Below are 25377 nucleotides of genomic sequence, written 5' to 3'. Positions count from 1 at the left end.
AGTTCGAGCCACACGCCAGGCTCTTCAAGGACAGCACAGAGCCTGCTTGGGATCCTCTCTCTCTGCCCCTTCCCCTCTCACGCTCACTCTCGCGCTCTCCCACTCAAAATGAAGAAAGGAGCTTTTAAAACAGAAAAAGTAACAAAAACGGAGTAAAAAAAGGTTAGAGTGAGTTCATAAGCAAAAAGTGGGGAAAAAAGGTTATGATTTAGAATTGGCTTCATTAAAAAAAAATTTTTTTTTTTTCCAAACCACTTCACCGTGTTATTCTGCTTTGTTTCTAGAGGTACTTTGGGGTCAAAGAGTGGCACTTCTGTCTGTGTCAAAAAAGAACTTCCCGTGGTTGATTTGGTCCCGCGTTATGACTGGTTTCAATTGTCGAGAGAGTTCAGGTTTTAAAACCCCAAGGATGGATTTTCTGACTCCGACTCAGATTGTGAACACTGCTAAATGTGACGGTAGAGATGTCCCCTGGAGAATGGCCATGGTGACGCTCAAGGTCGTGGCTCTTGGGCATTAAGGTGAGTAGCAACCTCCACACCTCTGGGCCAATGGTGGCCACACAGTTCACATAAGGCTCCCTGCCTTGACCTGAAGATAGACCCAAGATCAAGGAGAAGGTGCACTGACCCTCCAGGAATGTGGGCAGACATACACAAGGAAGGATTCCCATGTTTGTATCTGCAGACCATACTTAACGGCCCCCGTCTTCCCCAACCAACTTGTGACATTTTTAAGACACCAGATGACTTATCGTAAGCACTTTACAACTTAGCGAGGCCTTTCCCGTAAGTGACATGTAACAACTGGCTGAGACCTCAGAGGCCAACCCATCCAAGGCCATCGTGTTAAAAGGAAGGCCTTAAGAGAAGACACGACCGATCCAAGCAACTGGTCTAATCATGGGGTTAGAAGCAGAGAAGAGGGCCAGTCCCCACGTGTCTATACCCGTAGTCCAAGGTTCCCCCCGAACATCCTACTGAAAAGGAGACAGGCAGCCAGATTACCCAAGCTGAAAGCTCCTGGTGGGCTGGGTTCTTTCTGGTGCCTTCCCATCTTCTAGCAGAGTTGTAAGTCCACACCCAGGGCTGGTGTCTGTGCAGGGAGCTGAGCCTTCTGTCCCCAGGACCTCAAAGCAGGCGTGTTTGCACAACGAGGCGCAGAGCCCAGATACCTATATAGGTCACCTGCTGAGCTTACTCAAGACTCAACTTCCTGCTACTGTCTTCTCCCTTGGTGTTGACGTTGCGCAAATGCTTAGCAACCCATTTTATGAGCTTTTCCTCCCCGGGGCCCTCGGAGACAGGCCGGCGGGCATCATTAGGTAAGGAGAACCGGGGACAACAGTCATCAGCTCTGCTGTCACGCAGAGGCTGGGGCACTGTCCTGCATGGACTCACCCCAACCTGGCCACGGCCCAGCCCTTCTCCATTGGTGAGGAGGTTTGGCTGGGACAGGCAGAGCCCCTCAGTAAGCAGAATCAAGGGGTGACAGCAAGGTAAGGAAATCCACAGGACATATGTCCAAGGAAGCAGTACATTTCAAAAGGCACCTTGGGAGGTCATCATTTCAGTGCAGCGACAGAAGTCCAAGTTGATAAAAATCACCACTATTTAATACATCCTCACTGTGCCAGGCACTGCTCTTGGCCCATCCTGTGCACAAGCTCATTTACTCATTTATTTATTTTTTAACGTTTATTTATTATTGGGAGACAGAGAGACAGAGCATGAGCAGGGGAGGGGCAGAGAGAGGAGGAGACACAGAATCCGAAGCAGGCTCTGGGCTCCAAGCCGTCAGCACAGAGCCCGACGCGGGGCTCGGACTCACAAACCGCGAGATCGTGACCTGAGCCGAAGTCGGGCGCTCAACCGACGGAGCCACCCAGGTGCCCCTGCACAAGCTCATTTAAATCCTACTGAAGACAGGCATTGCTGTTCTCATGTTACCGGGGAGGGAGCCAGGGATCGGAGATCCTAAGACTCCTGCGTGAGGTCTCCTGGTTATAGGTGTATGACGGGAACTGACCTCCTGCCCCCCGGCCCCTACCCTTGTTTCTACATCATGACAGTGTTGAAAATTCTTCGACATCTCCCTTCCCCATGGCCTGTGAGCTCAGGGAGGGCAGGGCCCCCGTCCACTGTGTCGCTCATTGCCTCCCCGGAGCCGATCACGCAGCGGGCACCAGCTGGGTCTCAGTCCATGTTTATTGACTGAGAGAAGGGCTGTCTGGTCCCAGCCCTGGGGATGGCCTGCAGAGGCAGCTTGGGGACCAAACTGAGGCTACCGATCTCATTACCCTAGGCCTATGCTTCCAAATGCCCATAAATACCACTACCCGGGCAGGTTCCCTGCCCTCCACCACCAGACTTGGAATCAGACCCTGTCTCCCGTGCTCAGCTTTCCTCTTTTGTGAGCTGCAGCCAACATCAACAGCCAGCATTTGTGAGAGTTTTGGGCTTCACTCCAGGGCGTGCTCTGGGTCCCTTTAGGGGAGCACCGAGGCAGGGACCCACATCCTCGGGGGCTTTGCCCATTTCGGAGTCCGGAGAGTGTTTCCTGCCTGTGTTTCTTTTAGGCTAGCAATTTCTCCTAAAGCCCCCGGGCAGCCTCCCACGGGAGTCGTGTTTCTCCCCGTGATGTCCCATCGCAGGGCTGTCACCCCAGTTGTGGGAAAGGGACCCGGCCGGAGAGGAGCCGCACTGCCAGCTGCCAGGCCCCGCGGCAACATTCCACGGGCGCCGCGTCTGCCTGTGATGGTTCCGTCCCCACTGGAAACAGTCGGAGGAACTGGGCGTTAGGCGCCAGGGAGCAGTCCTCCCATTCAGGCCGAACGGGCTGAGAGCACAGGAGGAGGAGGAGGAATTCTCTCCCTCCTCCGCCCTCAAAGCCGTCTTCCCACCGCCCAGCCCTGGGCGGCGCAGCCCCCAGGGGCCGTGCCCCCTTCCTACCTTCTGGATACTTGTACTTCTCCGTGATGTCCATGCGAGAGTTGCTGCCCACCGCCTTGGTGCTGATGTACCTGCCGATGCTGCGGGTGTCCGTGGAATTCTGCTTCTGGGTGTTGTTGCGGACGTCGTGGATCCAGGTGATGCGGTCGGCGTTCACCTCCGCGAAGACGAAGGGCATGTCGAAGTCCAGGTTCACGTCACCCTCTCGCACGGCGGTCACCGAAGCGGGGCCGCACTGGAACACCCCTGGTGGCCCAGGCGTAGAGATTGGATGCGTGCCAAAACCAGGCCAGGCGGGCGAGAGCTCACCCCGGGGAGGCCGCCCACGGCGACGCAGCTTCTCTGCCTCTACCCCCTGAGACTCCTTCGGCTCCGGCTGCCTGCCCCACTCCTTTGGCCCTGGGCACGGGCCCTCCCGGGGGTGCTGTTATCTGCCGTGGTGACACCCCGCTCAGACGGCACTTCTCTGGAAGACTGGCCAGTCCCGCAACCCGCTGGCCACCCTGGGGGGCTGTCTCCTAAAGAGGAAAATCTTGCCGTCTTGTGCCCTTTTCTACCTTCCCAAATCCTCACCCCCTATTCCCAGAAGAATACCCTAAACCCAGCCCGCAGGGGTCTTGCTCCTCTGAGCTCCCAAGCCCTGCCTGTCCCCTCGCGCCTCCCGCACTTGGCCGAGGTGGATCAGACAGGCAGAGACAGGTGTAGATGTGGATACACAGGATACAGTTTCATGTGACATTCAACATGAACGTAGCCCGCGACACACGGCCCGCGGGTCACAAGCGGGAAGAAGAAGACTTCCTGGAGAGTCTGGGGCCCAAGCCGCAAAGGGAGAGGCCAGAAGTGGGAGCCGAAGCCCTGGGCACCGGGACAGGGAGGGGGCCAGCCTGCATGAGGAGAGCTTGGCTTGGCAGAGGGGCACCGTGGAGGGGACAGAGGTGCTGGGGTCCCTGATCACGGAGGTCTCCAGCTGAGCGGGGGACTCTGGGCGAAATCCCTGGGCAACAGGGGACCGGAAGGTTTCTGTGCTGGGAGGGACAGGCTCCTCGAGGCAGTGTGGGGAAATCCCTGTTGGCAGAGGGTGGCGTCTTCCCCTTGTCGCCTGGCACGTGCCAGGACCTCCACAGCAGTGACAACAGTCGCGTGGGCGAAGCCACTCGTCCAAGTAGCAGCCTGAGCCAAGGAAAATTAGGATGGGAAATCTATGCTGAAAATATTTTGTCTTCGTTCCATCGAGCCTTCCTGACATCGAGCCTTCCTTTCCTTCCATCGAGCCCTCGGGTGGCTTTCCTGAGCCTCGTCCACTGCTGCACAGAATTGAGAGGCCGGGACATAGGGCGAAACCCAGAGGAGGGGGCGGTAAGCAGGGCTGCTGGAGGGTTACCTTGGCTCCTCTCCTGGGGGGTGGCGTCCAGGACCTGCCATCCACTGTACGAGGGGCCCAGGTCAGTCCGCACAAACCAGCCTTCGTTCCAGACGTGGAAATTCCTGCGGACAGAACCACAGATTGCAGAGCTGGCCAAAGGCCACGAAGCAGGAGGTGGCAAAATACCACACCTCTGCCTGACAGTGCGGCGCCCCTTAGTCACCGAGCGAGTTTCCCCTGTGCCAGCTACTGTGCTAAACCTCACCGAGCACCTAAGTCCTCACAGTGCTAGGAAACAGCGCCTTCATGCCGATCTCATAAGAAGGAGAAACTGAGGCTCAGGGAAGTTAAGCAGCTTCCAACTGTACGGTCACAGTTTGGATCCAGGCACCCCTAACCCCCAAACCTGGGTCCTCGACCACGATGCTCTACTGCCTTTCTGAGGAGCTGAATGGCCCCAGGTGGGAGCGAGCATCCAAGCAGGGAAACCCACACAGCTTTTTTTCCTGCGCATCCTGCTGGGAAACACGTCTGTATCTCACGCCAGCTGAAAATAAATGGGGCTGCAGCAAGAGTGACAGGTCTGGCTAAGAGCCACGTGCTTCTGGGCTGAGGTCTGGCTGAAGAATGACACACGCCAGCGCAAAGATGTTCTTCGTCAACCGCGTCACCTCGTCTCCCAATCTGCGGGGCTCTGTCGCGTCTCCAGGGATAGCCAATTAGCCGATGTCTCTGTCATCCCACCTGGTGGTTCTGCCCTCTCCTGTCCTCTCTACGCCCACTGCAACTACATTAGCCTTGGCTTTGGCAGCTTTGATCCAACTAGAAGAAACTGCACATCGGACACGAATCCAACTTCCATTCGACTTGGAAACACAGCGTTTTATACTCGTGAGGTGGAGAGAGTTTGAAGCCGAGTGCCCACTCAGAAACCATAAAGGAAAAAGATCGATACATTTGACTAGGCAAAGATATTAAACTTGCATATACCAGCCAAGCAAGCAAAGTGTAGTTCCATTTCCCGTATGGAAGAGGAAGCTCCTTGTACGTGGTCCCTTCCGCAGGTAACAATAAACTCGGAAAAGGAAAGCAAAACAAAACAAGCCCCCCCCCCCAAAAAAAAACAAAAAGAAAATAAAAACCAAAAAAACTAGACAACTACCTGAGCGTGAACAAAACAGAAGGATTTTGGAAAGGAGTCTGAACTTGGAGGAAGGAGCCAGCGTGGGGCAAATTGGACTTTTGGTGACTTTGTCCTAAGTCAGACCACATCTGGGGCGAGGTGCGGGGCAGTAAAAACTTCAACGGGTAGCCCACATGTTTCTGACCTGAGGAGCCAAGAAACAGCCTGGGTCAACCAGGGCCACTAGACAGTGAGGGGGAAGCCCTGGAGGGAAGGAGTCAGAGAAAGAAAATCCCAGATTTGTATATAAACTCTGCCCAAGCCTCTGGGCGACTCTGACCCATGCATGTATACAGCAGACAGCAAGCAGTCGGCTAAAGATAAAAGAAGTGAGCTGAGATTCGAGTTGTTTCCTCCCATAGGGTGAGATGAGGTTTGCAGTTTGGACCCAGCCCAGGCAGGCTGCTGAAATAAAATAACAGAATCCAGACATCTCAATGCCCGGGGTTACAGTCCCAGATGACTCAACATAGGAAGAACCAGAAAAACATGACCCATTCTTCAAGGGAAAAGGCAACAACAGAGAGTAACCTTAAACCAATATAGATGTGGGAATTATTGGACAAGGACTTTAAAGCAGCTCTCGGAACGAGGCTCAGTGAAATACGGGGAAATATGGCAATAGCAAGTGAAAAGAGAACTTTTAGCCGAGCAAGAGAAACTATTTGAAAGAAAAAAAAAAAAAGAACCAAATGGAAATTCTCAACGGAAAAAAGACGAATATCTTAAATTAAGCCATTCAATGGGTGAGCTTATTTGTGGAATTGAGAGGACAGAGGAAAAGTTCTGTAAACTTGAAGATAGACCAGTGGAAATTGTCCAAGCTGAAGAAGAAAGAGAAAAGTGGTTGAAAAAAGATCAATAAAATAGGGAAAAAATACGTAACATATACATAGACAGAGATTTACTATAATTAATATTACAAAGTACTTATAAATCAGTAAGAAAAACACAAGAGGACGGGTCAAACACACCAAGAAAGGACAATGAGCAGGCAATTTTGGTAAGAAATACAAATGATTAGGGCACCTGGGTGGCTCAGTTGGTTAAGCGTCCAACTCGGTTTCAGCTCAGGACATGATCTCAGTTCGTGAGTTTGAGCCCCACATCGGGCTCTCTGCTGTCCTCGCAGAGCCCGCTTCAGATCCTCTGTCCCCTCCCCCACCCCCGACCTTCCCCTGCTCATGTGCTCTCTCTCAAAAATAAAAAAATAAAAACTTAAAAATTAAAAAAAAAATAAAAACTGTCAAGTAAACATATTAAAAAAAAAAAAGAAATACAAACGATCACTGAACATATGATTACCCTAGCATACATTTAATCCCATGACCATGGAAAGAAAATTAAAGTGACAAAGAGATACCATCACACCCATGCAAGGAAAAAGACAAAGGCCCAGGATGATGCATGTGGTTGTGTGATGCCTGTTTCCAGATGTAGGAACACAGGCACTGTCAGAGCTCACTGGTGGGAGTTTAAATTGGGGTGACATGTATGGAGGGCCATTGGGTAATGGGTACGAAAAACCTTTAAAAATCTGCATACCCACTGAGCTGGTAATTCCACTTCTAGGCATTTCTTCTATAAAATAAGTCACACGGGCTCACATAGGGACACGTGGAAAGGCGCTCACCGTGGCATTGTTTGCAATAGCAAAAACAATGGAGGAGAAATTCGTCAGGAGGGAAATTGCCAGAGAAGTTGCGGCACAGCCATGCACCAGAATATCAGAAAACCGTCCAAAAGAATGAGCAAAACCAAGCTAGCATTTACGTGGAAAGACGTCTAAAATATATCAAGTAAGAAATGGTGCATGGTCCCTGATTTTTAACCACCACACGATCCTATCTGTCTCTCTAAATTTTTACTTATTAAAAAATTTTAAGAAAAGAAAATGCAACAAAAAGAAAAGAAAGAGAAAAGAAAAGAGAAGAGAAGAGAAGAAAAGAAAAGCCAAGAAAAAAGAAAAAGGGGCACCTGAGTGGCTCAGTCGGTTAAGTGCCTGACTTCAGCTCAGGTCACGATCTCATGGTCCGTGGGTTCGAGCCCTGCATCAGGCTCTGTGCTGACAGCTCAGAGCCTCGACCCTGCTTTGGATTCTGCGTCTCCCTCTCTCTCTGCTTCTCCCCAGCTCTCTCTCTCTCTCTCAAACATAAAATAAAACATAAACAAATTTAAATTTTTATTGATTGACATAGAAAGATATAAAAAATTATAAAATAGTTTAACTTGATCCTATTTGGGTCATGAAAACCACCACACATCCATCTAATGTGTGGACAGGACAAAGGGTCTGGGAGAATCCATCTCAAAATGTTATTAGTGTTTTTCTTTGGGAAGTAATTTTGCGCATTACTTATGTACTTCTTTGTTATTATTTTATAATCAGGAAAAATTTGTTTTCATGTTGCATGTTTGGAAGAGGCTTCCTGTGGGGCCAGACGGAAATCTGTGTATGCTAGGCAGCTACCGAAGGAGTTAGAAGCACCCCGTCAGTACTTATGGGGTGCCACATGACCGTGCTAGTCCTGCAAGGAACGAGGGGAGATATAAAAAGTCAGCTCCAACACAAGGCAGAAGGGGATAAGGCCATAAGAGGTGAATAAACAGATGAGTAAGAATAATACGAAGCAAGGATACGAGTGAAGAAAAACAACGCTCTTATTCACGACTGCAGTGACCATAGGTCATCACAATCTTTCTGGAAGGCCACAGTAGTAGATGTCAGAAGCCTTAAAAATGTTCCTTCCCTTTAATCCAGGACATGCCATGTCTAGGAATCTTTCTTACGGGACTAATCACAGATTGTGCTCAAGATTTATATCTGAGAACGTCCATTAGTGTGTTATTTATAACAGGGAAATAGATAGGTAACCTAGGGAATAGGGATTATAGTAATAGCAAAGGTAGGAAAAGAAATAATGGTTCAACCATACAGTGGAATTTGACACACTCAAAACCTTATTTTGGAGATTATTTAAAGACAGGGAAAATGCTCATCATGTAATGTTTGGGCGAAAGCCCAGGACTTTAAAACAAACAAACAGGGGGCGCCTGGGTGGCTCCGGCGGTTGAGCATCCGACTTCGGCTCAGGTCATGATCTCACAGTTCGTGAGTTCGAGCCCCGTGTTGGGCTCTGTGCTGACGGCTCGGAGCCTGGAGCCTGCTTCGGATTCTGTGTCTCCCTCTCTCTCTGCCCCTCCCCTACTAGTGCTCTGTGTCCCTCTTCCTATCAGAAGTAAATAAATGTAAACAAATAAAATAGAAAACAAACAAAACAGCGAGGTTCGTTTCCAGGTGTGGAAAAAAAGGAGGATGCATCTGTGATACGCTCTGTCTTGTACCCTGCCTCGTAAAATGTATAATCCCAATTCCATAAACAACTGATGGAGGAAAGATGGGCTGGAAAACGATCAACTACTCAAAGTATGTGAACAATGGGACTACAGATGGCTTGCATTTCTTTATTCTGAAACTGCCTGTAACTGGGGGGGGAAAAGGGTCATCATAGAAAGGATTGCTAGCAAGATCCATAAGTCTTTTGGAACGGGCCCTCCAAGATCAGTGAGAGTTCGCCCGGGAGAAAGCAGGGGGTGTGAGGTGATCAAGGGATGGGACAGGGATGGGAAAGCAGTAGGAACACCAAGTTTCGCGTTCGTCTACTTCCTGGCAGAGAACCCTAGGGGAAGGGCGGGTTTGTATCAAAAATTGATAAGTCGCTGGATTTTAATATTTATTTGCAGGGCGGGAATTTAAGAGCAGAAAACAGATTACATCCTGGTCCCTCCCGCATTTGGAAGCCAGGACTTTACGCACGATTATTTGGGATGCATGTGCCTGTCTCTCGAGGGGTTTCAGGAGGAGGGGGGTGGGGCTCAAGAAAAGGACACACTGCAGGTGTTAGAACTACCTGAGGCGTTTACTAAAAGATGCAAATTCCCCTATCTACCCCCACCCCCCCACCTAAGTCGGTTCTAACATCATCTTGGAAGTTTATAAACCATTGCCTTAGAGACGGCATCTTCCTTCTGCTGAATTCATGGGGTCAGGAGACCCCATCTAGAAAGGAACCCCCAAAGCCCTCTCCCTTCCCCTGGTAGACTCCCATTTGTCCTCAAAGCAGTCCAGACACAACCTCCTCCAAAAAGTCTTTTCCTGATGCGGGGAGCCGGCGCCGGCCGCACGTCTGGGCTATCTCTGAATCTCACTCAGGATGCGGTTATTTGGGCTTTTCTCCTCCACACCTGCCAGTCTCCTTACGCAGCCGCGAGCTCCTCTGGCCCAGTGCCTGCGTCTCGCTCCTCTTGGGGCCCTGGGCCCCGGGCAGGGCCTGGCACGGGGGACGCACTTCATCGTGTTTTCCGGGGCCCGGGCCATTCTGGGAGCCTTGGTTTCCTCGCCGCAAGTGTGAGCGAGGCGCGTTGGGGCGGCCGCGTGTTCGTGGAGGCCGGTAGCCATGGAGAGATTGCATCACGAGCCAGCTAACAGGCTGAGGTGTGGTTGCCAACAGCTCTGCCCCAGAACTGGGCAAATCTACCTCCCTGTGACCGGGCAGGGCGGGCCCCACGTGCCTTCTATCTCAGAGCTATATAAAGTCTGCAAGTAGAGTCAGGTCTGTGACTCCAGACATTGGGGAATCGAGTCAGGCAAATAAGGAAAACAGGCCAGAGATGTCAAGGGAACGATAACCTTGGCCGTACTTGTTCCAAATCTTTTGCTTAGCGTTCAGTGACAGAACAAGGCCCCACAGGCCTCCTCTACAGTGGCTCGGAAAGGAACCGAATGAAAGAAGCATCTCAAACTAAGCTCCCTGCCCCCACCCCCAGAGGAGCCTGATTCTCGAGAAGCGAATACTCCAGAACCCTGTCCCTCTTAAGCCGAACCACTGGCATGAGCAGCATGGCTTGGAAGAAAACCTACCCCACTGGATGCAGTTAATGTGATTTGAAGAAAGATCTGGAAGAAATTGCTGAGGTCCCCCGGCCTAGCCCTTCGTTTGGCAGATGGGAAACTGAGGCACAAAAAAGTTAAGGAACCTATGTAAAGTCATACACTTTAATTTAGAGAGGCTGAATGTCTCTCTTACTTCTCTCCGGGCCTTTGTTTTCTCATGTACGGAATCAGCAGGTCCCTCCCCAAGATCCTTCCAGTCTCCTAAGGTTCTCTGACTCGGGAGAGTCCCTTTGACAGGGATCTGTGTTCCACCCCTCACTTGGACCCAAATTCACAGTTGGACTTCGGGCAAGCCATTTCCCCTCACTGAGCCCATGAGATAGCGTTTAGTCTTTTTAAAAGATGTTTAGTTTTTAATTTTGAGACAGAGAGAGAGAGGGGGAGAGAGAGAGAGAGAGAGAGAGAGAGAGAGAGAGAGAGACAGTGCACCAGCGGGAGAGGGGCAGAGAGAGAGGGAAAGAATCTCAAGCAGGCCCCTGGTTATCAGTGCCGAGCCGGACTCAGGGCTCGATCTCACCAACCGAACCGCGAGATCCTGACCTGAGCCGAGATCGAGAGTCAGACACTTAGCTGACTGAGTCACCCAGGTGCCCCGAGAGAGAGCGTTCAGTCTCCCAGAGAAGAGCCATCTGCCACCGAAGTGTGAATCAAAGAACCAGGCCCCTCCATCTGCACGGGTTGGACGGCACCCAACCTCACCGCAGCCCTGCTTGGCATCCAGCCAAACCGGGAAAATCTCAGAGTCAGCAGGGTTCGATTGCTCAAGGTAACATTAATCAGGAATAATAACAATGTTCTCTGGCATGTCTCTGGTACCAAGTTGCCTGGGTTCTGAATCCCACCTCCACCGTTTGCTGGTTATGTGCCCTGGGGGGGGGGGTGACTCTGTGTCTCAGTTTCCTTGACTACAGAACAGGGGGTGATGACGATACCGCCCTACCTCATTGTTCCTGAAGACCCCGCGTGGGCCCCGAGAGAAGTGTCCGGTAAGCAGCGATTGCTCAACAGGCTATTCGTCGCTGCTGTTATTATCAGGCACTATTGGCCATTTCACCTCACTTGATCCCTACCTTCTATTTATTACCTGAGGCAGATCTGGGCAAGGTTCTCCAGGCTTTCAACATTTGCAACCCGCAGAGATTCGGATCAAGGTTTATTCTGTCCAAACCCAGACTATCCTTCTACTAAGAGGTTAGCGAAGTCCCTCCAGGCGGAGGACGACTTGTGGTTTCTCTCCCTCCCCGCCGCCCCCCCCCCCCCCGGGTGGCATCTGCACAGAAGGGACAGCACGAGTCCCTTGGGAAGGGAGACAAAAAGTGGGGTGAGCCGGAGTTGCAGGGAATCGAAACAAGGAAAGCCGGTGAGAGTCTTAAGGGAGCCAACCCTCGTATGTCACTGATGGATAAGCGTGGAACCAGAAAGATGACGTAGCTTACCGAAAGTCCTCGGGCAAGATGCTAGCGGGGCTGGAACCAAGACTCAGGCCTCCCTGTCCTTCTATCAACCAGTCCCCACCTGCAACCGGTAGGGAGTGGGGTGGGGAGGGACCCCTGGTTGCCACTGCTCTCTGAGGAAACTTCAGAAGAAGCTGGTGGGGGGTGAGAGGGTGAGGGGTGAGGGGTGAGGAGACCCCCAGCAAGAATCAGAGCTTTTGGGGCCTGACACCCTCCAACAAGGCCCCCCCCCAAAAAAGACAGCAGAGACACCCTGGAATGCCTCCAGGGGCCCATGCTTGTCCTAAGATGGTCGCATCTGGACTGAATTATAAAGCTAATGTGGTGTGGTAGTGTGGACCAGTAACCAAGAGAGCTGGATCCTAATTCCAAATTCAGCTTAAAGGCCCCACATTTCTGTTCTCAGGAAGCCTTCCTTGAGGCCTCCTTTCCCGAGCTCCCACGGTGCTTGCCGTCTGATGTGTTTCCCTGGCATACCACACACCATCCTGTGTTGCTAAATGGTCTTGACTAATGGCTTGCCCCTTCCCTGTCTTCTGACAGCAGCAGAGGGACCGAGTCTCGAGCTCTCTGGTCCCTCTGAGGTTCCTAGCATGTAGGACAATCACAGAAGGGTTGTGCCCAATGGGACCTCCCCTCCCAAATGGTATTGGGCCGAGCATCAACTCTTGTGAAGGAAACCAAGGCCAGGAATGACATTGCCCCAGCGATGAAAACAGGTTGCGGTGGGATTTTGGACACAACAACAAAAAGGAGAAGAAAACCAGGGAGAAGAGACCAGGGAGAAGAAAAGGTACCCACTTACGAGAAGCTGGAAAACAAAATCTTGCTAAAGCAGCAATGCCATTAGAGAGGAAGTTGTACGTGCACAGATCAAGAAAGAACATCCTGAAATGAGCTTTCTCTCCCTCATTACTCCCTGGAATCCACGTGACCTTGGGTGAGCTACATAAGCCTTACTCTCCTTCCGAGGCGAGGGGATATTGATATCACCCAGTTCCATTGTTGGTGTGGGGGTTGTTGTTGATTTGTCTGAACAACTTTTCCCATTAGTATTTAGTCCCCTTTGACTCATTCAATCGGTTACACTAAGTGCATTTCAGAAAAGCTGGACCTCCCTCTTCTGAGAATATTAAGTAACAGGGAATATTTTATAAGACTGTCTCAGAATTGAACGTCTGGAAATAGATGGCATCAGGTTATCTAGCCATATGCATGCATGTGAGGGATGGTGTGTGTGGGGGGGGGATAGCCTTTGAAATGGATTAAAACGGTAGATTATCGACATAGGCCTGTAGTTCTTTGCATATATCGGCACAGAGATATCTACGTGTATGTACAGATATAGACATAATTATTTTCAGTTGCCATTTGGTAATAACTTGGCTTACTGCACAATCTCAGATAGCTGTAATAATATTTATTGCATGTATATATATTGCTGTATGAAGTCATAGGTCTATGTCTATAAGTTTTATATAGCCTGCCTCTGGGGGCCATCTATTATACATTACATGTGTATGTGTGTGCACATGCCATATATACGGTTAGAAATGTATATGTTCAATTACATACCAAGCTTCTTATGTTCAGCTGGAATCCAGAATAAACTAGCTTTGTATCGTATTGATCCAGGTACACGAAAAGTACATATGCGTAAGAGAAAATGTGTTGCTTTCCTTTAAGAAAGCCCCTAAGTCACACGAGTCGCCTGAAATAAGGTAAATTTATATTTATCAACGGAAAATCAATAGTTTCAGCATTTACCGTTCTGAAGTACAGAGGGTCTAATGGGCCCTGTAAATTCAGGGCGATTGCGCACAGCCCGTGAGCCATTGGCTTTCACTGGTATCAGAGCCTTCATCTGAAGGCAGGGGGGTGGACCGCCAGACTTCCCAGGACCCTGGGAAGGGGTGTTTTGGATCTTCCTAGACGTCTAATCAGCACCGCCCACGTTTCCATTCTAAAGCTTGTGTCGATGCGTTAACTTGCCTCCCAGCTCCTGTTGGGATCTGGGTCCCAGAAGCTGCTCAGGGCTGATGCTCAGAAAGGGTCAGCTACTCACCACACGCTATCACTGCCCTTGTCCATGGGTCTCCCATAGGCGTCATAGTACACGTCCACACTGAGGTTTCGGTCTGTGTCATGAGCCGAGTTGAAGTTGGTGACCACCCGGGAGGGAATCCCAAAAGACCGCAGCACTGCAAGTCAAGGGGGCTGTATGAGGACCCAGGCTGCTGTGGACATGACCCTCCTGGGGCCCCCTACTGCGGCCCACCGACGCAGAGTACCTGTGTTGAGGGTCCCAGCAAAGACCCAGCACTGGCCATATCGGACTGGCCTGAAGCCAGACCTTTTCCACTCCTTGAGGATCTCCACGCTGCCATTCCAGTTCCGTGGGTCCCGGCCACCCGTGTAGCTGCCGCTCCAATTCCCAGAGATCACACCGTTGTCATCATTGCCGTTGACCTGGGCAGGAAAAAACCCACATGAATCAGCATAGAGTTCAGGGGACAAGGCGGGGAGATGAGGAAGGAAACCGGGGAGATGGTCAAGTGGTTTCTCTGTGTCTTTCTGGCTGATTTGGGGATGATCATTGTAATAGCGATCCTCTAGGGGCACGGAACGGTTTAGCAATTTAAAAGTGCTTTGGGCCATGATCGATGGCCCATGACCCATCTATCAATCCTGTGAGTGGACTCACATGGCCAACTGAGGCTCCACGGCTTTTCAGTGGCAAGGCAGAGTCAGTACCCCAGCCTGCCAGAACTCAGGGACTGTCGTTGATGTCTGACTTGGAAGTCTATGAAGCAGCCAACTTCTTCTTGGAACGCATAAAGATGGAATATTGCTTTTCATTCATTCACTTCATTCATTCATTCATTCAACTTAAGACGTGATTCTTGGGGAAGTAACAAGCAAGATGCAATGTGAACAGGGCACCCGATTAGGAATCAAGAGACCGGAGTTCCATTGTCTTTTAGAGACACATATTGAAGTCTTTACGAATGAAATGATGTCCTCAAACAATCTGTAAAGGAGGGGGTCAGAGTGACACAAGACTGGCCTTGGGTAAAGTAACTACTGAAGCTGGGGGTGGGTCCACGGGAGTTCAGTTTACTCTTTCCTCTACTTTTGCGAAGGTCTGGGCTTTTCCATGACACAAAAAAGAGAAAGAAAGGAGAAACCAAGTTATAAGGCCAACTTTGCCACTTGTCAGCTGGGTGACTAGGGGCAGGCCATTCAACCTCTCTGGGCCTTGGTTCTTCACCTTCCTTCCCCTACAGGGAAAGTTAGAAACAAATGACTTCCAGCGGCCCAAGTGTTCGAAGTTTAGGAAATTTTGACAGGCATTTAACCCAACCATCGAGGCTGCGAGGTCTGCTCCCTTTCTTTGTGGGGCTCTGCGAGTGGCAAGACCAGTGAGAACAGATAGTCTGGACCCAGAAGGATCTTCACCCAGCCTCCCGCAGCCCCTCCGTATGAGGGATGTGCTCTTCTGCCCAGCTTCCGGGAAGGCCTGGGCTATAATCGTGGAATCAGGCAAGACGGGCCTCCTCCAAGATGGAAGATTGCACAGCCCAGCCCATCTCCTGAGTCACAGGTACCCCCGCCACAGCCACCGGAGTGGTAATCAGCAGGGTCATCTCCAGCTGAAAACAGAGCATCTCAAAGCACTGCGCAGGCCATAATTAGCTCAAAGCCCAGCCCGACCAGGAGGTCTGGAGAGAGTGGCAGGGAGGTGCAGCTGAGGAACTTGGCACTGAGATACGGTGCTTTGTCCCCAGGGTCAGAGTGAGTCAGCAGCTGCCAGAGCCGGCTGGCCTCACCCACCCTCTCCTGGGCCTGTGAGACTCAGCCTCCCTTAACCTGGGCCTCAGCTCCGTCCCACCCCTCCTGGGCCACTTGGTTTTCAAAGCTCAGCCCAGGCCCCACTTCCCTGGTTCTAGCCCACCGCCTCCATACTCCCTGGGCCTCCCCTCTCCTTTCCTGCAAGGCTCCGTTTTAGACTCCATGCCCTTGCAGGAAGCCCTTTGGTTAGTAAGCAGTCAGAAGATGGTTCCAATTTCTAACAACGTAACGAGCTCATTAACTCAGGCTCCAACTCAAAAGTAGAGACCAGGAATGCCTCGTCCATTAACAACAACCAGAAAGGGGGACACCTTCTGGGCAATTAGTTTCAGAGGATTAACGTTCAAGAACTCTTTAGCTTTCAGCTTTTTAAAAAAAAAAAATTTTAATGTTTATTTTTGAGAAAGAGAGAGAGAGAGAGAGGGAGACACAGCATCTGAAGCAGGCTCCAGGCTCCGAGCTGTGAGCACCACGCCCGACATGGGGCTCGAACTCACGAACCGTGAGATCGTGACCTGAGCCGAAGTCGGATGCCACCCAGGCGCCCCAACTTTCAGCTTTTTAACTGGTAACTTTTGAGCAGATTGACTCCATGTTTGGACCCTTTCTAATGGAGGCTTTCTCTACACAGCCAGTACCTGAGAGAGAGAGAGTCCTCCAGGATCCAGCCTGTGTGTGTGTGTGTGTGTGTGTGTGTTTGGGGAGGGGGCACAGGTCTTCCACGTGGAAGAACTGAGTGAATGCCAGAGGCCGTGCAGGCAGCTTGCAGACTTGCTCTGGTTTGACTCAGGCTGTGTGCTGTGAGCAAGTCACTTCGGTTCCCCCATGGGTTCCCACTTCGGTTCCCACTTGGGTTTCCCCATCTAGATAAAGAGCCGGTGGGCCTGCTGCCTTTCCAGTCTGACATTTGAGCACTCTGCTGCACGGGATGGAGCACAGCAGAGGCGGGTTGATACCCCGGGCTCACTTGGGAACTCACCTTTTCCCCCCTAGGGGGTCCGGTGATGGAGCAAAGTTTCAGTTGTGCACCCTACTTAGCGTGGGGGACGGCAAAAGGGCAAGTGCCCTTATCTTCTGAGAAAGGCTTCAGGATACAACGGAAAGGGCCTTGGGGCCCGGCCAGTTTCTGCCTCTGCCATTCACTCACCATGTGTCTTTAATTTAGAGGAGCCTCACCTCCATATGTGCCAAATGGGGTGGTTATAGCCACCAACTAGATTTTGTGAGTCTTCAATGACAGGTGTAAAGGACGCAGGTGCCTAACCCATAGTTGGGTTTGATCTATGGGAGCCACGAGTTATTATGGTTCTCCTGTCACTCACCATGGCACTCAGCACTCGGCCGACGTATTTGGGGTCGCTTCTGCGGGCCACATCGGTAGCAGGGTCCCGACGGAAATTCAGGCTGTGATCCAGGATTGAGAGGCAAATGTCCAGGATGCCTTCTTCAAACTGTTCCAAATGGGACCATCCATTACGATGAGACAAATGACAAGCAGCGTTCACTATTGAAGGGTACAGGAGCTACATACCGGTGGGAACCACAGGAATGACTTGGGCCCTTTCGCTCCGTGGCCTCTGGGACACGGAGCTCTCTAGGAGCAGCCACCTCGCCCAGCCCAGCGGTTGCCGCGCTTCACCCATGCACCTGCCAGCCTGCCTGCCAGCCTGCAAACTCGTCCGGAGCCCTCGCCATGCACAAGGTCCCGTGCCGAGGTCTCGAGAGGGGACGAGACCCCCTCACTGTCATGGCCCGGGGAGCAAATCACTTAGCCTGCCTGGGCCTCGATTTCCCCATCTGTACGACAGGGGATGGGGCCAAGCTCATCCCAAAGTTTCCATCTGGCCCTGACTATGATTTTGAGCATAGTCTTTAGACTCCGGGGAACTAGTTATAAAGATAAAATATCTCACTAAAAGATTTTGAAGCCGTGTTCCCCAAATAAGACTTATTTGTTGTCACTGCTTCTCAAACAGAGAAGGCCACGCTCTCTCCTGCCTTAGGCGCTTTGTGTGTGCTGTTCTTTTGCCTCTGATGTGTTTCTCCAAGATATCTATCTGGCTCCCTTCCCTTTCTCAGGTTTCTGATTAAAAGTTCCTTCCTCAGAGAGGTTTTTCCAGACCATGCCGTCAAAATCAGCCTGCCTTCCACCCCTGGGTGCACTGTATGCCCTTATACATTTTTCCCCCCTTTTGTCTTCCTTCCAATGCAATTCGACCCAAAGGGCCAACATCTAACTAGGCTGAGCACAGCTGAGAACTCTGTGGACTCAGACTGGGGGGGGTCGGGGGGGGGGGGGGTCGTCACAGTAACGAAGGACCAAGAGGCTACGGCTTTGAGAGGCCAAATGCTCACACTAGGGAAGTTTCGTCATATTCTTACGCAGAATTACGATTAACAGAAAGTGTGTGGTTAACCCGAGCGTCTCTCCTAGGTCTTATCCTCATTCGTCTGTCATGACACCAAGAATTCCTCAATGTATTGATTTAGCTGTATATTCGTTTTGCCCCCCTAGACTGTGTCCCCCTCAGAGAGGCAGATAATGTGCTTTTCTCCACCTTCCGTGTCTCGAGTGTGCGGCTGGGGCCTGGCACACAGCGGCTGGTCAATAAATGTCTTCTGAACGAGTACATGTATGACTAGAAGGGCAGGCAGGTAGGCAGGTTTGGGAACTTCTGCCTCTCCGCTGGGACTGCCACAGAGCTTCTTAAGACCCTTTTACCTGCCCGAAGTTCCAGCCGACCATGCCCATTCGATTTGTGCTCCCCACATAGATGATGCCGGCATCTTCCTGAACGTACTCCTCTCTCTCCGCGTGGTTGCTCATAAAGACACCATCCTCTGTTTGATACAAAAGTCAGATCCCAGGCACTAGACTCCTACAGAGGACTATGGAGACCCGTTCTCCCATTCCTGAGGGCCGGCCTGGTGGCTGGAGCAGGCCACACCTGCAGCCCGTCCCCCAACCTCCACTGAGGAACGAAGCCTGTGAGCTCTAATGTTTCCAACTCATATTGTGGGAACTATAAGCTTGTAAGAGAACCTGAAATGACCTGGAGGGCAGAAAATGAGACCCTAGGAGGGAGATACTTGCTCCTTCGGGCAAGAAGCGGCCTCCATGCTGTAGAATTATACTGTGGTCATTGTTTTTTTATAGTTACACCACGTGACGTGCTTTGTAAAAGCTCATGGGGTCCCCACAGTAGCCCCGGAGGCGACAGCAGGATTTCCACGTAATGGTAAGGAATTTGAGGCTCAGAAGGATAGAGCCACTGCCCAGACTTACAGAGCTGATTAGGTGGTAGAGTTGGGATGAAAATCCGTGACTTCTGACTTCTGGCTTCTATGCTATTTCCATATCCCACGCACTCCTGCTACTCAAACTTGAGCCTATAAAAATCATCCCCCCATCTCCTTTCCATCGGTGTTGCTTAGCTGATGGCTAGGCGTGTGGCTGGTTGGATGCCTACCTTGCACCCAGGGGTTAAAGAGCAGTATGAACGTCCCAAGTTTCTGAACGAAGTCATTGCCCTGGGAGGAGATCTGGGTGCTCAGCGTGTACCATCCGATGGGCGCATTGGCAGGACTAGAGATGGAGATGGTCAGAACATTGTCCTTGTTGGACACGAGCTGTGCGCTCCAGCCACCACGACTTATCCCACTGGAGAGCGGAAACACAGCCTTTGTCCTGGCCGACTCTGAGGGGTAAGGCCCTGTAGAAGACAGAGGGCAATGAAAACAGCTGGCCAGACAGTGGGGAGCGATCAGATTCCAACCTAACCACAGGGGTGCTTTGGAGGGGGACGTCATCCCCCAAAGCACCACGGAAGAGCCCTGAAAGCAGCGACAGAGAGCAGGTAGGCCAAATCTCTCCTGATTTGAAGAATAGGACTCTTGGGCTCAAAGACCAGCAGAGGCTTGCCCAAGGTCACACCAAGTATCAATGGCAGAGCGGGGTTAGGACCCAGAGCCTAGTGGCCCATTGTGACACCACCGAACCCTTGGAAGCACAGCCCCAAGGGCCGTTCTAGACCTGTGTGTGGGAGCGGGGAGCAGGTACCTGTGGAGGCTATGAAGCCCAGACTGTCTCCACTGTCAAGACTTCGGTTCAAGTTCATAGAGAAGCTGAAAGGTTGGCCTCTGCGCACGGTGAGCTGCTGGCCGGAGAACCTGTCTGTGCGATGTGCCTGCCGGTTGGAGGTCACCTGCCAGTTGATACTCTGGGGTTCTAAAGCTGGAAGACAGAAGAGGGGACCTAAGGTCCTGGAAGGCGAGGGAAGGTGGGGTGGGGAAAGGCGTACGTTACCACAAGGACAAGCTTTTGGGTGACCGGTTGGGGAAGAGTCCAACTTCTAGGAAGCACCCCATTAAAATTCAAAGACCTTGATGGAGCAAGGTGAGCCCTTCACACCCTTTTCCCCGTTCGGTCCCTTCAGGCAGCTGAGCCTCTCTGCACACACTACCCACACGGCTTGAGAATATCCTCTCTTGCACTCGATCAACTGTCACTCGACCCTGAAAGAATAGGCCATGCGTTCAGCATAGCTTCACCCAACCAGCCAGGAGAACCAGGTAACCAGCCCTGGGTAATCACACTCTGTGTCGCGGGAGCGTCATTGCTTTGGGGGTGGGGGGGCTCACGCAGGACCGGGAGGGGGCGCTGTCTCTCAAATCCGCCACGCTGGTTTGCCTCACTTTGCTTTTTTCCCCTTCGCGCCTTCCCAGATACCAAGTGCCACATCCAGCAAATACTGACCCGTGTATTTCTTGCTTTCCCTAGATGTGCAGCACCCGGATGTCGGCCTGGGTCTCTGCTGCTGGCTGAGGAGGACAGCAGGACTCCTTAGTGCTCTAAGGAGTACTTCTAGGCCTAGAGATGGGGCGATCACTGGTCCGGAGGGGACTTTCAAATGCTCACCAAAAACAGTGGTAGATAGCAACAAGTCAAAGCTCCAGGAGTTCTCTGGATAAGATGCTGAGGGCAAACATCTCGGACGCCTTCTTTTTTTTAAAAAAAATTGTTTTTAATGTTTATTTATCTTTGAGAGAGAGAACGAGACAGAGTGGATGAGCAGGGGAGGGGCAGAGATAGAGGGGGGACACAGAATCTGAAGCAGCCTCCAGGCTCTGAGCTGTCAGCACAGAGCCCGATGCGGGGCTTGAACCCACGGACCGCGAGATCATGACCTGAACCGAGGTCGGATGCCCGACCGACTGAGCCACCCAGGCGCCCCCAAAACCCTTCTTATGTGATTGTGGAACTAAACTGAGGAGGGTTTATGACCCACGCCATGATGTACAAGGAGTGTCACCTGCATAAACCTTCTGAGAAAGTTTATTCCTTCAAGCAAGAATTTGAGATGTTTTGTGATCCATTCCTCTGCAAACCAAACCGTTTTTCTGGCTTTATGATGGGAGTGTGGTGACGCATTCCCATAGACGTGCCAGGCACAACTATTTTTTTTTTTTTATATGTGTCTGTCTCTCTCCATCAGAATATGTCTTCTTTTTTTTTTTTTAATGTTTATTTATTGTTGAGAGAGAGAGAGCTCGTGAGCAGGGGAGAGGCAGAGAGAGAGGGAGACCCAGGATCCGAAGCAGGCTCCCAGCTCCGAGCTGTCGGCGCAGAGCCTGACTCGGGGCTCGAACCCAAGAACCCGTGAGATCGTGACCTGTGCTGAAGTCAGATGCTTGACCAGCTGAGCCACCTAGAATGTGCCTTCTTGATCTTCCCGTTCTGATGCCTGGCGCCTTGCTTGGTGGTGTTAGGACAAGTAGATAAACCAATGGATGAAGGAATAACTGAACAAATAAAAAAACTAGTCACGCAATGGCCATGATGACTACAGCTCAAAATTTAGTCCATAAGGAAAGGTGCGTAGGGGGCATCCACTCACTAAACACATCTAGAGTACCTAGTATTTGCAGGACATTACATTAAGCACGACGCCGGGGGTGTAAACATGTATGAAAAGCAGTTTTAACCCTCCAAGAGCTTCAGCCATGGGTAAGACAAGCCCAAGTGGGACTGGATGATGGGAAGGGGGTGAGTCCACTCTCCCCCGATAAAAGGTGGCTAGGAGAGGCAGGCAGAAAAGAACCACTTCCGGTCGTAGAGATCAGAAAAGCCTTCGTTGGAAGTGCCAGGTCTTGGAGAGAGTTTTGTTCGATGTGAAGGGATTCCAGAAGGTGGGGAAGGGAATCCGAAGGCAGGGCAAGCAGGGGTGTCATTTGGCTAGCGCAGAGGCGCTGCGCACAAGAGGAAGGGGGGGCGGGAGAGGGTGGGCCTCCGAGGCAGGCCTGGGGCCAGGGGCTCCGGCCCAAGCAGCTGGAGAGATGGGTACAGGCTCATCAAAGACACTCCCAAGTGAAATGCAGGCTGTCCGGGCTGGTGTGAGCCAAAGACAGCGGGTCCAGGGAGGGATCTTGCCACCAGCTCAGGGTTTAACCCCCCGTGTCCTTCTCTGCATCTCCCAACACCAAGCGTGAGCCCCGGCACGAAGGAGCCAAACTCCGCAGCAGGGTGCCTGCGGGATGCACCGGGGCCTCTCTGAGCGGGGAGGTGAGGAGAGCGGGGCTCACATGTGGCCTCGGTCTCCTGCATACGCCAACTGCTGTTAACAATACACAGAGCACATGGCCGACATCGTGGGTGGAATCCTCATACGCATTGGAAACTGACGCTCAGGGGGATAAACTTCTGAGTTGGGGTCCGTAGGCCTAGCAACTGGCAGAGCCAGGTTCTGAACTCAGGTCTTACTGGCACCGTCCTGTTGCCAGCAGCCCCTGGGTCCCTGCCTGGAAGGGGGACCCGTGCAGGACCTTCAGTTTCCAAGTTACCCAGGGGGTGAGTGGACCTCACCATGCGTTTTCCTCCCCATGGGCATGTTCATTCCGACAAAGAAGAGAGAGTGAGCAGGGCAGGGAAGGGAAATGTGTTCCCAAATAGCATTCGCTCTGCACGGGGGGGGGGGGGGGGGGCGGGGGGGGGTTGCATAAAACGGGAGCAGCCTGTCCCTGCCGCCCGGAGTGGACAGGGCAGCTCGAGTGCCTGCTCGTGAAGCCTCCGGTGTGGTTTCTGGAAACTTTCTCCTTCCACTGGCTGCCACCTGCAGTCACTGTCCTGCCTCTGAACCCTAGGACTGGCTCTGCCAGCCCCCAAATCGAGGATCTGGTCACCCTATCTGTGGATTTCCTCATTTCCCTCCCCCCTCCACCCCTTCATGTCCCCCTAATCACAGCCCCCTCTGCCAGAGTGGAAGGGAGGGGAAGGGCAGGGAGCGGGGAAGGGACACAACCATGTAAGGTTCTTCTCAGGTTTACGAGCCTCAGGGCAGTTTTCTGCACCAGTCTGGACAGAACAAAGGGAGGAAGGGAGAGTTGTGTGATGTGACTCTGACAGTGGACTCATTAACACACACTCTTAAAAAAACATCAGAGGGAAAGGAACCTTGGAGACGGATCATGTGCTCACGTCCTTATTCCGGATGCGAGCACAGGGAGGCCCGGAAGGTGGCTTGCCCACAATGGGACACTCTGGATTCTCATTCCCGTGTTCTCCTGGTCCCATCCCACCTCCCTGAGTTCTGCTCGCCTCTCGTGTCAGGCCTGGGGCCACGACTCCAGTTCCTTCTCCTGAGAATAGCATTGCCACCAGCAGTCCCAATGGGGCAGAGACTGCTAAGTGTCCCTCCCGATATTTCCTCGCCCCTTCTTTCTTGGTAATTAAATCCCCCATATAACTGGGCACTACATTTCCTGGGCCCCCCTGCAGCCGGGGACGGGGGCGGGGATGGGGAAGAGTAGTCACGTAAATGAATTCTGGCCAATGACCCGTAGGCAGAAGCTCTATACGTTAACTGCCAGGACACCTCTTTTTTTTTTTTTTTTTTTTTTCATTGAGCTAAAATTCACAGAACATGAAATTGGCCACTTTAGCCGTTTTAAAGTGGACGCTTCGGAGGCGCTTAGTACGTTCACCATGTTGTGAAACCATCACCACTATCCGGTTTCAGAACCACTCATCAATCCCCATTCCCCCTTGGCGACCACTAACCTGCTTTCTGTTCCCCATGGACTGGCCTCTTCTGGACATTTCGTATAAAAGGAACCACACAGATAGGTGGTCTTTAGGGTTGGTTTCTTTCGCTTAGCATTACGTTTTCAAGGTTCAGCCATGTGATGGCATTTTGGGGGAGTTCATTCCTGCCTCTGGCTGCATGATATGGCTATACCATATTTCGTTCAGCCGCTCATCAGTTGAGGGACATTTGGGTTCTTTCTGCCTTTTGGCTCTTCTGGATAGTGCTGCTATGAACGTTCATATGCAAGCATTTGTTTGAATACCTGTTTTCAGTTCCTTTGAGGAAACCTCTTTTTAAAAGCAGTTGGCAGGGGCAACCCCGGGTGGCTCAGTCGGTGAAACGTCTGATTCTGGCTCAGGTCAGGATCTCGCAGTTCGTGAGTTGGAGCCCCGCGTTGGGCTCTGCACTGGTGGTGTGGAGCCTGCTTGGGATCCTCTCTCTCTCTCCCTCCTTCTCTCTCTCTCTCTCTGCCCCTTCCTCACTTGCATGCTCGCTCTCTCTCTCTCTCTCTCAAAATAAAGAAATCAACTAAAAAAATGAAAACAAATAAAAATAGTTGACAAATGCCCTTAATCTGCTTACCTCCAGAGCCCGGGCCCCCGGGGATCCCTGCGCCTGCCTTCTGCACCCAGAACTGCCTACATCAAGATCAATTGTTGAAGGAAGAAGTAAACTCCTGTCTTGTGTCTCTAAGCCATTGCTCCTTGGGAACTCGGTGTTATTCATTACCAAACCTAATCGCATACACCCGAAATGTAACTCCCACCCACTTATTCTGTGGTCTACCTTTGGCAGGGATAGCATGAGAAGCACAGAACAGATTCCAGACTGTGCTACTAGTCAGCTGTCTCCATCTTTATCAGCCTGGCTCTGTAATTGAATCACCCACCGCAGACAGGACAGCAGCAGACAGAGGTTGCCAGCTGTGTGGCTGGGGTTCTTGCTTCCTATTCCTGGGGGGGGGCCACACCATGCAATTGCTGGTAGGTGATCCAACATGACATAATTGATACTCAAGTGGTTAGGTCTTCCCCACCTGCCCAGGTCCTGTCTCTAGACAAGACAGATTTTTATCTTACAGATTTCTAGACCTAATTAGGGTGATAGATAAACTAAAAACTGTCTAGCTGAGTGTCTTCAAGCATTTTGTTAGAGACCACATTAAGAAATACATTTTCCAGAGTATGGGGTGCCTGGGTGGCTCAGTTGGTTAAGTGTTCACCTCTTGATTTTGGCGCAGGTCATGATCTCACAGTTCATGAGTTTGAGCCCTGAGTCAGGCTCTGAGCTGAGTGGAGCCTGGTTGGGATTCTCTCTCTCTCTGCTCCTACCCCACTCACTCATGCTCTCTCTCTCTCTCTCTCTCTCAAAGGAAGGAAGGAAGGTAGGAAGGAAGGAATGAAGGAAAAGAAAGAAAGAAAGAAAGAAAGAAAAGAAAGGAAGGAAGGGAGGAAGGAAGAAAGAAAGAAAGAAAGAAAAGAAAAGAAAGGAAGGAAGAAAAGAAAGAAAGAAAAGAAAGGAAGGAAGAAAGAA

General features: G+C 51.5%; 1 protein-coding gene across 1 annotated transcript in view; it reads right to left on the bottom strand.

The window, feature by feature from the left end:
- Nucleotides 1-25377, bottom strand: part of TGM3 (transglutaminase 3) — a 38639-nt gene that overhangs the window by 7602 nt on the left and 5660 nt on the right. Inside the window, exons 2-9 of the mRNA XM_049649817.1 lie at nucleotides 19821-20078; nucleotides 19231-19473; nucleotides 18483-18601; nucleotides 17083-17211; nucleotides 14200-14377; nucleotides 13974-14109; nucleotides 4336-4439; nucleotides 2952-3197 (exon numbers count right to left, since the gene is read on the bottom strand). Of these exons, the coding sequence (XP_049505774.1) occupies nucleotides 2952-3197; nucleotides 4336-4439; nucleotides 13974-14109; nucleotides 14200-14377; nucleotides 17083-17211; nucleotides 18483-18601; nucleotides 19231-19473; nucleotides 19821-20078 (1413 nt within the window). The remainder of the gene's footprint in view (nucleotides 1-2951; nucleotides 3198-4335; nucleotides 4440-13973; nucleotides 14110-14199; nucleotides 14378-17082; nucleotides 17212-18482; nucleotides 18602-19230; nucleotides 19474-19820; nucleotides 20079-25377) is intronic.

Source organism: Panthera uncia (genome assembly GCF_023721935.1).
Source record: "Panthera uncia isolate 11264 chromosome A3 unlocalized genomic scaffold, Puncia_PCG_1.0 HiC_scaffold_11, whole genome shotgun sequence".
Lineage (NCBI taxonomy): Eukaryota > Metazoa > Chordata > Mammalia > Carnivora > Felidae > Panthera > Panthera uncia.
Note: the sequence above shows the minus strand (reverse complement) of the source record. Positions and strands in the feature narration are given on the sequence as shown.